Below are 15498 nucleotides of genomic sequence, written 5' to 3'. Positions count from 1 at the left end.
CGGTTCACACGTTAGAGCCGTGCCCCACGGGGACACAGGAGGTTAATGGTTACTGTAATGTCATAAGGTCAAAGCGTCGGTCAGGTCAGGAAGAAAGCGCAACGCTGAAGAAAAGAATGACGACTAAAAACATCTCCCTCCATCACACACACAGTCTCTCAGGAGGAAAAGAAAGGCAGATCTGAGTGCCATTCCACAGGATGTCAGTCTAAACAGTTTCCCCATCAGCTGTTTTCACGCTTCACTGACCAACCACAGGGTATGGACCATAACCATAACCCCTTAACCATAAAAATGCTGCTCGCTCACGGGCTTACGTACAACTGATACCGTAAGACGGCAAGGTCCACAGGCTACAAGAAAAGAGGGTTTTGAAATGTGAAATATAAACAGTCGCTGAGCCCTGTGGAAGCATTTGTAAGATGAAACAAACATGTATTTTTTCTTTCCTTTCCAAATCACATTCAAACACAGGGCCCTGGAGCCTGGAGCTGTTTTATCACAGGCAGCACCAGTGAACCGGGCTGAGGTTTCCGGGCCTGGCAGGGCTGAGCACTCACCATCAGGGACCAGTGGAATCTTATTCAGATAAAACCGCACGTTCCTGTACTCATTGGGCTGCCGGGAGGATTTAGAGTTCTGTGGGGAGAGGAAGAGAGAAAGAGAGAAAGAGAGAGAGAGAGAGTGAGAGAGAGAGAAAGAGAGACTGTCTTGAAGCTGTGTCAAACTTGCCAAACTCTGGGGAGGTCAAAGCAGACGGTGCTGACACATCCAAAGGCCAGAGTTTCTCCCACACACACACACATTAATACATTTGAACACGCATCTCTCAACACACACAAACATTACTACATCTGAACACGCATCACTCACACAGACATACATTACTACTTCTGAACACACATCACTCAACACACACAAACATTACTACATCTGAACACACATCACTCAACACACACATACATTAATACATCTGAACACACATCTCTCAACACACACAAACATTACCACATCTGAACACACTCCACTCACACAGACATACATTACTACATCTGAACACACATCACTCAACACACACAAACATTACTACATCTGAACACACTCCACTCAAACACACAAACATGTCTACACCGGAACGCACATCACTCAACACACACAAACATTACTACATCTGAACACACTCCACTCAAACATGTCTACATCTGAACACACGTCACTCAACACACATACATTACTACATCTGAACACACTCCACTCACACACACAAACATTTCTACATCTGAACACACATCACAAAGGGTATGTCTGACATAACACTTCACATATCACATAGTTTATGCACATAATTTACCCATGACAGAAATAGCCTGAAGCACGGAGTCACTTAAGAACACGCAAGACACTGAATGAAACACACAGGGACAGAGAGAGAGAGAGAGAGAGAGAGAGAGAGAGAGAGTTTACCGGATAGCTGTGCCGATACTTGTACAAGTCCTTGGCTGCGTAAAAGCTTCTTTTTATCTTCGTGGAGGACTCAGACGTGTCACCGAACTGAAAGAGGAGAGAAAACAGAGGGAACAGTTAAGAGAAGGAGAAGGCAGAGAGAAAAGGACGCATTAGTGTGTCCAATCATAAAGCATCAACGCTGAGCTGCATTGTCGACATCCTCTCCCCCCCTGGAGTACTACAGACTGTACCCAGTGGAGAGTGAAGAGCTCCATTTTGTCAGAGTGCTTCTTCACTAATTCATATTCATTCTTAGCTCCCAGCCTGAAAAAATGTTCACTCACTTTCCACCTTGTAGCACTTCACTGAGATTTTACTGGTACTCCACACTCAAAATGTGAACGCTTACCACGGCCAGGAACATATTTCTCTTTTCCTTTTTTTTTCTTTCTTTTGACATTCAAGAAAACGACACTTTTCACACTTTGCCCTGAGGAAAGAGGAGTTGAATATTTCCTTTAAATAGTTTGGAATTTGCGAGCTGTGTCTTTACAAGAACAAAAAGAGGATTTTGCTAGTATTCTAAACAATGGGAAACACCAAGGCAGTCCTTAAAAAACTCTATTATAGTCATAATCCAAAACGCTCTTTTCTGTTCTATTGATAGAAAATCCAGGGACGAAATTTAGTGTGCGGAACTGGGTCACCCTCACCAGGTCAAAATCGCAACGGCCCCGAGTCCGAGGTACGAGCGCAAACTGTCAGTTTTTGGAAAGGTTGAACGAGTTCTAAAAAAAGAAATAACAATATTGTGGACTTCAACTACCTTTCAACTACCATATTGACAGCCTCAATACGACGATCTTCAAATGCTTAACAAGGATATCTGGACACGTTTTATGTTCTTTAACATTAAACCGAGTAAAAGATTTCGTGTCTTTCAAAGCAAAAGAAAAACAGCTCTAAATTGGGTTTTTTTCCAGTCTAAGATTTGCACTGGCATCCACTACGCATGACACCAGTTCAGTTGGACAATATCAGTCAAAATAAGATGAATATTCTGTTTAACACCGATTTTAATGACCCAGCTAGAATGAGGAACGCTAAAACCTCTCCATCCCGCACGCTCGTTAATTCCTACATTTGTATTAAGGCAGGAAGAGCATTGCCTACAATCACTAAACGAAATCTCCTTGACTCTGAGGTTAAGACACAGCGGGGCTCTCATTTTGCCATTATGAACGCTCCTTTGTTGCTTCTCTCAGTACACGCGATGAGATGCACAGTTGCGCGCTACCTGCAGCGAAACATCCAGCTGTTCGTCACATTTCCCCGATTCTGACGGGATGGACTCGGAGATGCCGCTGTCCTCCTCGCATTGCTGCTCATCGCTCTCCGAGTCGGTTTCCCACGTCGAGTCGCATTCCTCCACAGTGCTTGGCTCCTTGTATCGCAAACTGCCCATCAAATTTCCCATTTAAAACCCTACTCCAGTTTACCGCCAGATTGCTGCCTGTCGCTTCCTCTGGCCTTACATAGTCCTTCGGGCTTCGGTTCATAAACAATACGGATGATGAGCAGCTGGCCTGGCGGTTCCAGCCTTGAACACAGCGGTTTTATACGACTGAATAGGGGGGGATTTCCAGCGAGGATGCACAGAAGCGACGCGAACACACCCCCAGTCGGTACAAAGCGCGCCCGATCGGCACTAAGCGGAATGATGTCAACATCATTTTGCCATTCGTCAAACCGGGAAGAAGACAGAGAACACACCCACAGTAACTGTGAGAGAGAGAGGGTGAGAATATTAAATGTGATTGGTTAAGTTCCTTAACAGACTTTTGTTAAGCTTCACTCTTTTTTTGAACGTTACAGAAAACCAGGTCTATTTGAATAAGAATAAGAACAAGAGGTTACACAGTTTAGGGATCTCACATTTAACGGTATGCGCCTATTGTTGTATTCTCAATGGTAGCCTGTTGTGGCAGAAATCACAGAACACTGGTTATATAAAAGATATGTTTCGGCTCAAATGCTTTTCAAAGCGTGAACTGCGGGCATCGTAAACAAGTGAACCGAAATCTGTCAATTTGCTGATGTATTCAAAGTCGAGTATATTATTAAGATATTATTATATATTAAGTGTAGTCCATCATGTAATTATTCACTTACAGGTAGTATTAACTAGGTGGCATTTTATTGAAATATGGCATGCCGTGTGTGTGCGCGTGTGTGTGTCTGAGAATGAGCGGATCAGTATGCCCTCCTCCAAAATCCAAATTTTCGCTTTCTCTCCCTGTCTATCTCACCCTGTTTATTTTGATTTTAAACTCCATCAGACGTTCTCTCTTTCTCTCTCGCTCTCTCTCTCTTCCCATTTCTGGCTGTTCTCTATGTGTTTGTTAACAGATTACTTTCAAATTCTTTCTCCACTCATCCATCCATCTGTTTTTTCACTTTCCTCTTTGTTTATCATTTTTCTTTCCCCCCCCCCCCTACATTTTCCAGCCCTCCCATAGTTTTTGTAAATTCATCTTTCTTTTCTTTTTTACTTTTCCTCATTCCAACTGTGCCTCTCTCTCTCCCTCTCTCTCTCTCTCTGTCTCTGTCTCTCTGTCTCTCTCCTTCTCTCCATATGTTCGTTGTGTATCATGTTTGAACGTGTCTTCGCTGTGCAGTGTATGGAGTGTGTCTTTGCATATTCGCTGTGTGAATGTGTCTCTGTTGTACATCGGGTGAGTGTATTTCTGCTGTGAGTGCGTGCGTGCGTGTGTGTGTGTTTTTCTCTGGTAGCTGTGGAGTAATAGTTCTTCACTGTGAGTTGTGCTCTGTTGAGTGCAGTCTGATGGGGAGGGAATCCTTCCCACACTGGCTCATCACATCAACTGTTCATAAGTTCTGCTCCAGCCGGGGCGAGCTCCCGCTGGGTCTCTGCTGAGAGGGAGGGGGCACTACGGAGACATGCGGGAGACAGTGATAGAGAGAAAAAGGATTCAGCTTCCTAAACTGGTCCAGTGAGCAATCTCACACACTCTTGCTTCTTCAGTCAGTCACACAGCTCCCCTGTCACAATGCGCACACGCGCACACACACACACACACACACACACACACGCACAAACACACACACACACACACACACTCCGGCATGCTTTCTTATGGATGTGGAAGTGGGACGTGGCTGTGAGATCATGTGATCTTGAATTGCTCGCCTGGTCGACCAAGCAATCAACGACATTCATCGACTTAAGTAGCAAATCAAGAGTTGTTACCTAGCAACTTGATCATTTGCAGGTACCTAACTGCTCACAAGCCACTTTCGAGAGAATTGGAGACTATAAAAGCTGTTCTTAAATTACACAGGCAGCAGGAGAAGGGCCGTCAAGAGCTTTCCAATTATATCACCAATGACTGGATAACAGTTCTTCTCTCGCAAGTGTCGCGCTTTTGTGACAGCTATTGTGTCTTCTACCTTTTATGTTTTCTTCTTCTTTTGCTCACCTGTCCTGTGATGTTAATCTTTAGGAAATGCTGTATAGAAATGAATGGAAGATGGGAACAAAAACTTGATAAAGACAGACAGATACAAAGAAAGAGAGAGAGAGAGAGAAGAGAAAGAATGCTTCTTAAGGTTACATGCTTGGATTGTATTTGGTCTCAATTGGAACGAGTTCTGGATGAAAGCATTAGCTAAATGAATGAATGTAAAGTTCAAAGTCTAAACAGAAAGATGAGGACTAAAGATACAGGAAAGGTCGAACTGGTCCTGTCTGTGGATCTCTGGTCCGGGCTAAAGCCGGTTCTGTCTGCTGGCAGCGGTGGGTCAGTCAGGGGCGGGTCTAGGTGTCAGGGTTTTGGTGAGGTTCCAGATTTCTTTTACAGTGGAATGAATGACGTGTGTCAGCTTGCCTTAAAATGGCTCCATGTGTCATACATCACAGCTTTGTCACAAACGCAACTCACTCAGCAGAGACAGAGAGTCCACTGTACTTATTCTAATGATTCTTCTCTCTTCTAAAGTCTACTGTACTTATTCTAATGATTCCTCTCTCTTCTAAAGTCTACTGTACTTATTCTAATGATTCCTCTCTCTTCTAAAGTCTACTGTACTTTATTCTAATGATTCCTCTCTCTTCTAAAGTCTACTGTACTTATTCTAATGATTCCTCTCTCTTCTAAAGTCTACTGTACTTATTCTAATGATTCCTCTCTCTTCTAAAGTCTACTGTACTTATTCTAATGATTCCTCTCTCTTCTAAAGTCTACTGTACTCATTCTAATGATTCTTCTCTCTTCTAAAGTCTACTGTACTTTATTCTAATGATTTTAATCATTTGTCTTTTGGTAAATGACAGGGTACAGTGAACAGTTCTTGTGAAACAGAGACTACCTAAGATGTTTGTTGAAAAAAAAAAAGATAAGAAAATTATTAAAATGTTTGTTTTCTTACAAAAACATATCTTAATACTTTGTCAAATAAAGTACAGTATGTTCCTTTCTGAATTCAGCATTTCAGTGTGTTGGATAAATAAAAATACCAAACATATAGATGGTCCAGTACGTACAAGGATTAGAGAAGTCCCAATGCATACAATTGTGTTGTAATTCTGTCTTTCCCCACTAGAGAGCAGAACGCCCCAACTAATTAACCAGCCACTTCATCTTTGGAGGCAATGCAGCCTACTGCTGCCTATGCCCCTTTTCATCATCAAATACCTCTTCTCCAGCTCTGAGGTCTGTTTGCTTTTCTTCTAGCCCTTGAGATTCCAGGTTTAATGTGCAGTATATGAGACAAACAGAGGGTTACAGGGATCAGGGGACCAGATGGTCCATTATCTGGATCAGCACTGCAGCCAGCCCAGTCCGGGCCTCAAGCAGAGATGACACACCATTAGTCAAACAAAGCACCAACACGCCAGAACAATCCCCTGCCTTACTCAGGAACACAACAATTCTCTCGCTCTCGCTCTCTCTTTCTTTCTCTCTGTACACACACACACACACACACACACACACGCTCATCCTCTCTCACACAAACACATCCATGCAACTCAAGACTCAACACACAAACACACACACACATTCACAAGATCCTGTATAGTCCCTATCTGTTCTGGATGCCTATTACTGGTGCTTTAGTGGTGGAGTTAGTGCCTTAGTGAGTGTGGTCCATTAATTACACGTGACTCGGGCCTGACAGCCATAACGCCCTGTCTGTGTTTCAGGGGCGAGGAGAGAGAACCCCCATGCTGTGGGACCCTTCCCGAAGCCCTCCTACAGTCTGTCCCCACATACAGCACAGCCTCATCGCTCAGGCTGAAGGGCTTCCTTTTCCACTGTGTTTTAACGAGGGCACCACATCGTTAATCACCTGGAACAGACAGGATTCAGGTGAGAAGAGTGGCCACGTTTCCAGCCAACGACAAACGCGTATCCGACCCCATATGCAGAGGAAAAGCCCTGTGATTACAACCTTGCAGAGGCCACTTGATCCCTCATTAGAACAGTTGGCTGGAAACTAAAGATGAAAAAAAAAAAACGTGTAAACTTGTTTATCTGTGGGATTGCTTTTGGGTCCGTCTGCCGTCCTTCTGAAGGCTGGAGAAGGAGGAAGGTGCTGCGTGTTTGTGGCAGTCAATTGGTTTCATAATTCATGTCTGTGTCTCGTCAATGATATCGACCCTTATCCTTCAGTCAAGTGTGTCTGTGCATTTTAAGAGTGGGTTTACATTTTTATCACCTTGCTCTGAGTGTAAACACAAAGTGATTGCATCTCGGCTTTACTCAGAGATTTAGAGGTGAGCTGGGGACGCAGGTCTCTCCTTAAGCAACGTGTATCTGAACTCTAACACAGTGCTTCATTCTCAGCATGGCCAGAAACACACACACACACACACACACACACACACACAGAGTCACAAATATAAATATACTTGTCTCTATATCCTAGAGGTACATTTCTTATAGACCCTGATTTGCTACAGACGAATAGCTAACTCTAACCCTAATCATAAGCACCAGCAACATTCTGGCGCTTTTTGTTTTGACAATAACAGACCAGCAAAATGCCCCCACTCTGTTTGTTTTTTATTTTTCCATATCTTTAAATGCTTCTGGGCACATTCGGTCCTCACAATGCTTCATTACTGTAAACCACACACACACACACACACGCACTCACTCTCACGCATACACACACGCACAAACCACCTATCTGGCCTGTGCTGCAGTCTGAGTGTAGAAACTGTATGAAACTAAAACAGTGCATTGATGTTAGCCCTTAAATTAGGGTCTTATCAGGGCTCTGAGTCTGTATAGCCCCAAAAAACGCCTCTGGCTCTAAGCTCCTACTACACATAGCAAGGGACGATTGGCAACCCCTCAGTCCATGTTTCTGTCTGTCTCCCTCCTGCCAATATTTCTCTCTGTCAGTATTGCTCTCTCCCCTACCCCTCAGCATGGAGATCACGCACCAGTGACAGGGTCGTTAAGGACAACACCCTGCTTTAAACGAGGAATCCCTAAAACAAGCAAAGTAAAGGGGTTTTAAAATCAACCCACGCGCCTGTGCATGTGTGTGTGTGTGTGTGTGTGTGTGTGTGTGTGTGTGTGCTTCGCCAGCTGATGAGGGTGATGAAAAGAGAAGATCCAACATAACGTTGGATGTGCACTGAACGCGCTGCGTTAATGTCCTAGCGCTGAGCCACGTGGCCCATAGACACACTCGTAACTATCATAACGCACACAGCAGCTGGGACGCCGCGCTTCCGAAGATTAAGAGCTTCTCTCCGTCAACACGGGCGGTTATGGATGGCAGTTTTCATAAGAGCTGAGCTATATTCCAGCGCATGCCCTGACAGGCGTGTTTTATTGGAAACGCAGAGGCACTGCTCCTGGCGTTGACGCACGTAAGAGCAGCAAAGGCTACAGAAAAATGGCCATTCATATTTTATCGCCCATTTTGCAGGATATTTATAATTCAGCACAGAGCACACTTAACAGCTCTACTCCAGGAGAACTGAGAGAACCGGCCAATCACACGCAAGCAAAGAGGAAGGATTGATTCAAGCCTGGCCAAGGTGTGTGTGTGTGTGTATGTGTGTGTGTGTGTGTGTGTGTGTGTGTGTGTGTGTGTGTGGTCTGTTGTTAATTAAATGGCGTATAACGGATCTGCTGGGCGTGGCTGATGAGGACAGTAGCATTAGAATGTTAATAAGCACTGCTATGTAATACTTAAGAAATAACCGCTACTTAATGCTTAATAAATACTTGTCTCTCAGTGAATGGCTTTTTCTGCAGGTGGAAACTATATTATAATACATGATAGGGACTGTGAGGCTGTCAGGCACACTAATTATTGAGCTTTAGAATATTTAGTGCTAACTCTATGTAAGAAGCTTAACCTAAAATATTACACACACCTAAATATTTGGCAGTAATTAATGGTAAGAGCAACAATGCATGTGTCAGAAGATTTTTGGAGAAATAAAGAATAAGCGCACATTCATTGTCAGAAGATTAAAGTAAAATGACAATGATATTTCATCTGTATTGCTTCTCATGGGATTTTTGGTGGCAAATAAAACTAATCCTACAGAAAAAAAAAAACAGTTTTTTTTGTAGCATCAAAATCCTTCTCACACTTCCCTCACCCGAGCCTCAGCCCAGCTGGCCGGCGTGTGGCTGGAAACAGACGACCATAGCTATGCAACAACAGACTTACACTAGCAAAGCGAAGATTTTCACTGTTTCCATGACGATTGGATGTGAATGTCCTCAAAGCACACATTCTCTCAGGTAAATCAGAGGGAGAGGAAATCTGGGAGTCACGTCCTCTCCTCCCACCCCCTCTGATAGAGGAACAGGACTCCAAATGAGTGTCCTTTCTCCCTGGTGACATGTAAAGCCGAGGGGATCCATTTATCAGCTCCGGGAAGAGGATTTCATCAGCCTGTGCCAGGGGTAAGGTGATCAGAGAGAGAACCAGTCTCATGCACCAGCAACGAAACCTGTCGCCCTCCCCTCCGCTCTCAGCTAGGGAGCGCACTGTACCCACGGGACACCAGCTCCCTCACCATAGACAGAGTTCCTCCAAGCCCTGCAGCCACGAGAGAGGGAGAGAGAGCGACAGAGAGAGAGAGAGCAAGAGAGAGAGAGAGAGAGAGAGAAAGGCCTAATCGATCACACTGTCACTGGTCTTTATTGTTAACCGCTTGGTGTCACACTAACAAATTAGATTGTTGTCGGATGAGACCAATTAGTGGTGACATTCGAGTGGCATGCCAAGTTTTCCATTCCAGATGCAGAGGAGAATGTAAATGCATTTCAGCGTGTTTGCCAGAGCAACATATCAGTGCTGTCTGTCTTAATTCACCATTCTACCTAAAAATGTCCAATCATGATCACAAGCAACAGATTACCTCTGTTCTGTTTGTCTGTCCTGCACATCTCTGTCTCAAACACACACACACACACACACACACGCACATGCACACACACGCACACAGACACACACACACACACGCGCACACACACACACACACACACAAGCTGATCTTTCTGTTTGAGAAAATGGCTTAGCCATTTAGATCCTTCCAGAAATATTCTGAATCACATTACAGTCTGGTGGAATGCCTGAGAACACTGCGCCATGGTGTGGGAAAGTGAATTAATTGCTTAATTTAAATGGCGTAATACCATTCAAGGTTAAAACTTGGGTGTGTGTTGAATTGCTAACACACACTACTTACCATTAAAACTGTGCCTTTTGGTGGTTAAAAAAAATTGACCAGAACAAGTAGAACTCAATGCAACAACTCAAGGGCAGAGACATCACATCACGTATGGGAGGTCAGATCTCATTATCTGCCCATTCCCCTCTCTCTCTCTCTCTCTCTCTCTCTCCCTCTCGCTCTCGCTCTCTCTCTCTCTCACACACACACACACACACACACACACACACACACACACACACACACACACACACACACATTCATCTGAGAGTCCCAGCAGCAGACTGATCTAATTTCCCCACAGATTAATTAAAAATGGAAATGGCCTTCTCCTGCATGTGAGGCCCACAGAATTGTGATGAAACGCGCGCGCGCGCACTCGGGTTCATCGCTTCGCCTCGCGCGTTCTGAGCCCCAAGTCTCTTCTCTCATGTATCATAACATCACGAGTCGAGGTTCACTGGCAACGCGAGAGAATTAATATGCTCCGTGTTTTACAAACCTGGCCGACAGGAAAGGCCAAAGTCTCGGAGGATCCTGCCGCTAATTGGTCAAATCAAGATAGCTGAAGCAGCTACAAGCGTTAATGTGAGTTTATCCAAGCTCAAAAAACTGAAGGGGAGAGACAGTCGTATGGACAACTGTACAACCACAGTAATCTCCTGAGCTCTAATATGTGTGTAGGCTGAAAATCCCCAACACTCTCCTGAACTCTTTATGAGAGACTGTTCTCTGAGGAAAAATTATTATTGTTGTTGTTGTTGTTTAATATAAATCAGTTTCACAACACAGATATTGTCTAAGTCCCAGAGTTATTTTGAAGCTGCGTTGAGAATTCTTCTGTTATATATTTATTTGTTTATTTAATAAAAACATGAGAGAGTGCTTTGAAAGACTTGTAATTTGGTTGGTTGTGTTCCGATCCACTGGACATGGACGTTCATTTTTACAGTGCACAACGAAAGCTTGAGATAAAGGGCTTCCAAATGTCTCAAATGAATGTGAATTATTATGACTGTATTTCTGTACACATTTCATACATTGAATTGTTTTACCTGATATCATGCGGGTTTTTGTGTTTGTGTGTGTGTGCGTGTGTGTGTGTGTGGGGGGGGGGGGCTCACAGCGCCTATTATATAATTTTTGAGACCTCAATTTTGCAAGCAAGTCTCGCAAAGACTGCGATTCAGAAGCTACTTGGTCGTACAAATGTGCTGAAAAGCGGCGCGTGAGCTGGGCGGTAATGGAATGGTGTTTGAATGAGTTCATTCCAAGTACAACATTGTCTAAACAACCTTTTTCTTTCTTTTCTTGTTCTGCTTAAAGCCACAAAACACTGCTTTTCTCAGAGTTCTGGTGGTTGAAGATGCAGACCGAGACAACATTCATTTCTATTATATTAACTGCCGTCAATTTAGCACACAACAAACCTTTGAATCCGAATTGGACAGAGTGCAGGTAAAGCATTAGGATTGAAACAATTTGCAAAGTTCGATTTTCGTTTGAGAGTAAGTTCAATAGCAATCCCATTCCGCGGGTCTGTAGAATAGAACCCTAATGTTGTAAACCGCTCACCAATTGATTCAATTGAGTTATGTTGTGAAAGCGTATGAGCTCAACTCAAATTCACACAATAAAGGGAAGAGATGAAAAGTAATTTCTATGCAAATGGTGCCGACAAATGCATTCTATATATTCCTTTCATTATGGTGACTAAATTGCTTCGGCTCACACTTATTGAATTGCACCCTAAATTATCACTTAATCTAGTTCCACTATGATCTATTTTCATAGGGTGCTGCTTTAATTTGCTGTTATTGCGCATCGTGGGCTTGAATTGCAGGCGTGGGTTGTGAGAAGGATATTTCTCCATCATTATATCGGCAAGCATTCTTTTCTCTTCCCTCACAGTTTTTCTTTCTTCCCTTCTTCTCCCCTTCTAAGTCCCTAACGGCGCTATCCATCCAGCCCTCTGCTACCTGCTTCTTCTCTCTGTGCGTGGGCGGCGCTGGGCTGGGGCGGAGACGGAGAGAGGAGGGGGTTGCCCCCGCTTCACCTCCCCCAAGAATGATCCTGGCACCCTTATACAAGCCCCAAGAAATTTCATCATAATTTATTAAGTGTGACAGCACGGTAATTTAGGTATGTGCTTACCAAATTTAATGTTTGGTTGCTCAACGGTAAAGAGTGTCCGTTAAGTAGCGTCGTGTACGTGGACTGCGTGCTGCGTGCTCCTGCGGCTGCTCTGCGTTGTATCTATTGTTAATACAGGACTGCTGCTCTCTGTTTGGGACTGTGTACTTCGGAGAGATTAGTCTGAGTGATATTCCCGTCCGCCCGCGACGTCTGCGTTTGGGGGGTTCGCTTGGTGTGTCCATGTATTCCGTAAACACTCAAATTAAACAGTGTGGCGCTACCAAAACTCCGGCAAGAAAAGGTACCCCCGTGCTGTTAGGCCTACTATCCATATAACAGAGAAATCGAGAGCAGGCCTATTATCTGGGCATTTTATGCTTTTATTGGTCTTCTTATCAAGTCGTGTGCGTAGCGTCTTAGTCGTCGTTTTACGAGAAAAAAGGCATAATATTACGGGAATAAAGTCTTAATTTTAGGCTACGTGTTATTTGAGAGGGGAAATATCAGAAGAGCAGCCTGTCGCCTGCGTTAAAATGAGGAACGTGGAGCATCTTAGTAGGCCTATAGGTTTCACAAACGGAACACTCCATCTTTTGGCACATCAGCACCACACAAGTATCAGGACTTTGAAAAGACAGTGCAAGAGACAAACAGCAGTTGCCAGAAGCAGGCTCGAGCGGCCATTGACTGTCCTCTTGCCTGTTTTGTTGGTTGCAGGTAATATCTTTTCCGCAAACCTTTTGTTTTTTTCCTCGAAATTTTACGATATTACTCTCATAATATTACGGTTTTTCTCGTAAAATTACGCCTTTATTCTCATACAATTACGACTATATTATCATAATATTATGATTGTTTTCTCATTTACGACTTTACTCTTGTAACATTACGACCTTATGCTCGAAATCTCAGAATTTTATTCCCTCAGTGTGGCCCTAATGCGCTGTCGTAATTTCGAACATGCTTTTATTGAACAAATTGTTCGGCATGTATTACACAGTATCTGTGTTTGTAACAGGTCGTCTCTCATGAATCCAAAATAATTCCAAATAGCAGAGGTGCTATCTCACCACAAGGTCTTCCAACCTCAACTAATCTGAGGGTACTTGACGGCTAGCTGGGGCTTCATCTGATTGGCCAAATGGAGTGAACGCATGGCCCATGTGTCCAGGGCTCCATCTGATATGTCAAATGTTCGCATTCTGAGCGTGAATGCAAGATGATTTTTCTTATTCATAGCGTTTCAGGCAGTCTTTTTTGTAATGTGTTTATCGCGAATGTTCATATCGCGATGACGATTAAAATACAGTTTATCGGCCAGCACTATTGAATAGCCAATTCTGGAGACTGATGACCTCAAGACCAGGATTCTCAGGGAAAAAAAACGTCCTTGTTTTATTCGCGCCATTTTTCATTTCAGTCCTCTATATAAATCTTGGCGAAATGCACAGCCATCTCAGACAGCTGTCAAACGTCAGTAACCCCAAACAAAGGAGAAATCTCCCCGATACCACTGACAACAGGCATTGTGCTCTGTGATTGACAGAGGCAGGACTATCAGGGGACGGGAAGACAAGACAACGTGTCACAACAGATAGCTGTCATACTGCACAGTGCATAGACGTGAGTCAGATAGCCATGCCAGCAGTGACGTGAAAGTATGCCTGCCTGCGGCTAATTGGCTCTGCCGGTTTTGTCTACGGTGTTGGGTATTAAAAATAGCGCAATTCGTTGTTGGTTTCCCCCCCCCCCCCCCCCTCGATATTCCTTATACATCAGCACATCGCTTGCTCGCCAGTGGCGTTATTTACTGAACGTGGAGATGAGGAAATGCTTTTATCTAATGACACTCAACAGATTGAGCCCTCGGTCTTGCTCGAGTCCACAGGAAGGGGAAGAAACGCAAAGCAGTCAATCAATGCGTGAACTTGAAGGCGGGATTCCAAAACATTCCGTGGGGCAAAGTCACCGCGGTCGCATAGTAAATGTGCGGTCAGAGTTGGGCATCAAATCGAGGGGTTGTGTGTCAGTTTACATAATTCTCCATTTATTCGAACAGGTCGACTCTTTGTAAAGTATTGGAGAATTAGGGCACGTCGCATCTTGAACACTACATGCAGTTTAAGGCCATTATATACAAACATTTGAAGCTGACTTAATGTTAATTATAATTGCTAACTAATATTCGCTAAGGCCTCGGCCCTGTTGCTGCTCAGAACATAGTCTTATATGTGTGGATTTCAGAATCCAGAGATTAGTGGACTTAACTGCGCACAGAAAATATTAAGAGCCTATTCATAGACTCAATATAGCAACAGCTGAGTGAAGTTTTAACTGCTTTAACTCAAAGAAGACGCGATGGTTATGTGATGGAATGATTTGTTATCACAATTTCAGGACGCAAATATTTCATTTATCACTTGGCTACAAGTACAGCTTGAGAGAGTATCCATTTTCGTCTATATTTTTTTAATGTTCACGTCTGAATAATGAATGACATCCACATCTAGACTACATTCAATGTCATTTCAAATTCAAACGTAGATACTTAGCCACGCTCAGTTCACCCCCGCCCCTTCTGTTCCTCCCTGTCTCTCCGCAAGTGAAAAGGCTGGACTCTCTCTGCCTTAGCACTCAGTGGACAGCGCCGGTCTCCTCCAGCACGACAAACACCCGGGTTCGTTATTTCTCCCCCCCACTCTCCTCCAGTGATTTCCGACCATCAGACGATCACCATTCAAACCCATTTACGGTCTCCTCTGGTAGATACACCGAATCAGCAGCGTACGTAATCACCTTTAATTTAAAGACTGAAGACGTTTTTTGTTTTGTTTTTATTTTTTAGCAAGCACAGATTATTTATGGCTTTTAGAGGTTCTAGTCTTAGACGGAGAGGTAAGTTACCTGTTGTTTTTAGCTTCACTTTGGTGGCGTATCAGTTTGTTGAGAAGGAGCGTCAGTCCATCCACGCTCAAGAAAAGAGTCTCTGCCGATACCGGAGAGCGGATCATAACGGATGGGGCAATACGGCTATGCCATTTTCAACATGTTACTAACGGAACATGTTGGAACGTCCACGGACTGCCTTGGCAGCTAAATAATAACAATTTAAAAAGTTGGAACCACGAGCATCCACAGCATTTTGGATGAAAGAATTGTATTCGTCGTAAGCCTTCATTTGGACA

General features: G+C 43.8%; 1 protein-coding gene across 1 annotated transcript in view; it reads right to left on the bottom strand.

Moving 5' to 3' along the window:
- Positions 1 to 2923, bottom strand: part of ogfrl1 (opioid growth factor receptor-like 1) — an 11104-nt gene extending 8181 nt beyond the window's left edge. The window contains exons 1-3 of the mRNA XM_030772433.1: positions 2744 to 2923; positions 1465 to 1551; positions 561 to 639 (exon numbers count right to left, since the gene is read on the bottom strand). Of these exons, the coding sequence (XP_030628293.1) occupies positions 561 to 639; positions 1465 to 1551; positions 2744 to 2923 (346 nt within the window). The remainder of the gene's footprint in view (positions 1 to 560; positions 640 to 1464; positions 1552 to 2743) is intronic.
- Between the last annotated feature and the right edge of the window lie 12575 nt (positions 2924 to 15498).

This window comes from Chanos chanos, chromosome 4, assembly GCF_902362185.1.
Source record: "Chanos chanos chromosome 4, fChaCha1.1, whole genome shotgun sequence".
Taxonomy (NCBI): Eukaryota; Metazoa; Chordata; class Actinopteri; order Gonorynchiformes; family Chanidae; genus Chanos; species Chanos chanos.
This window is presented reverse-complemented; position numbering and strand designations above follow the sequence as displayed.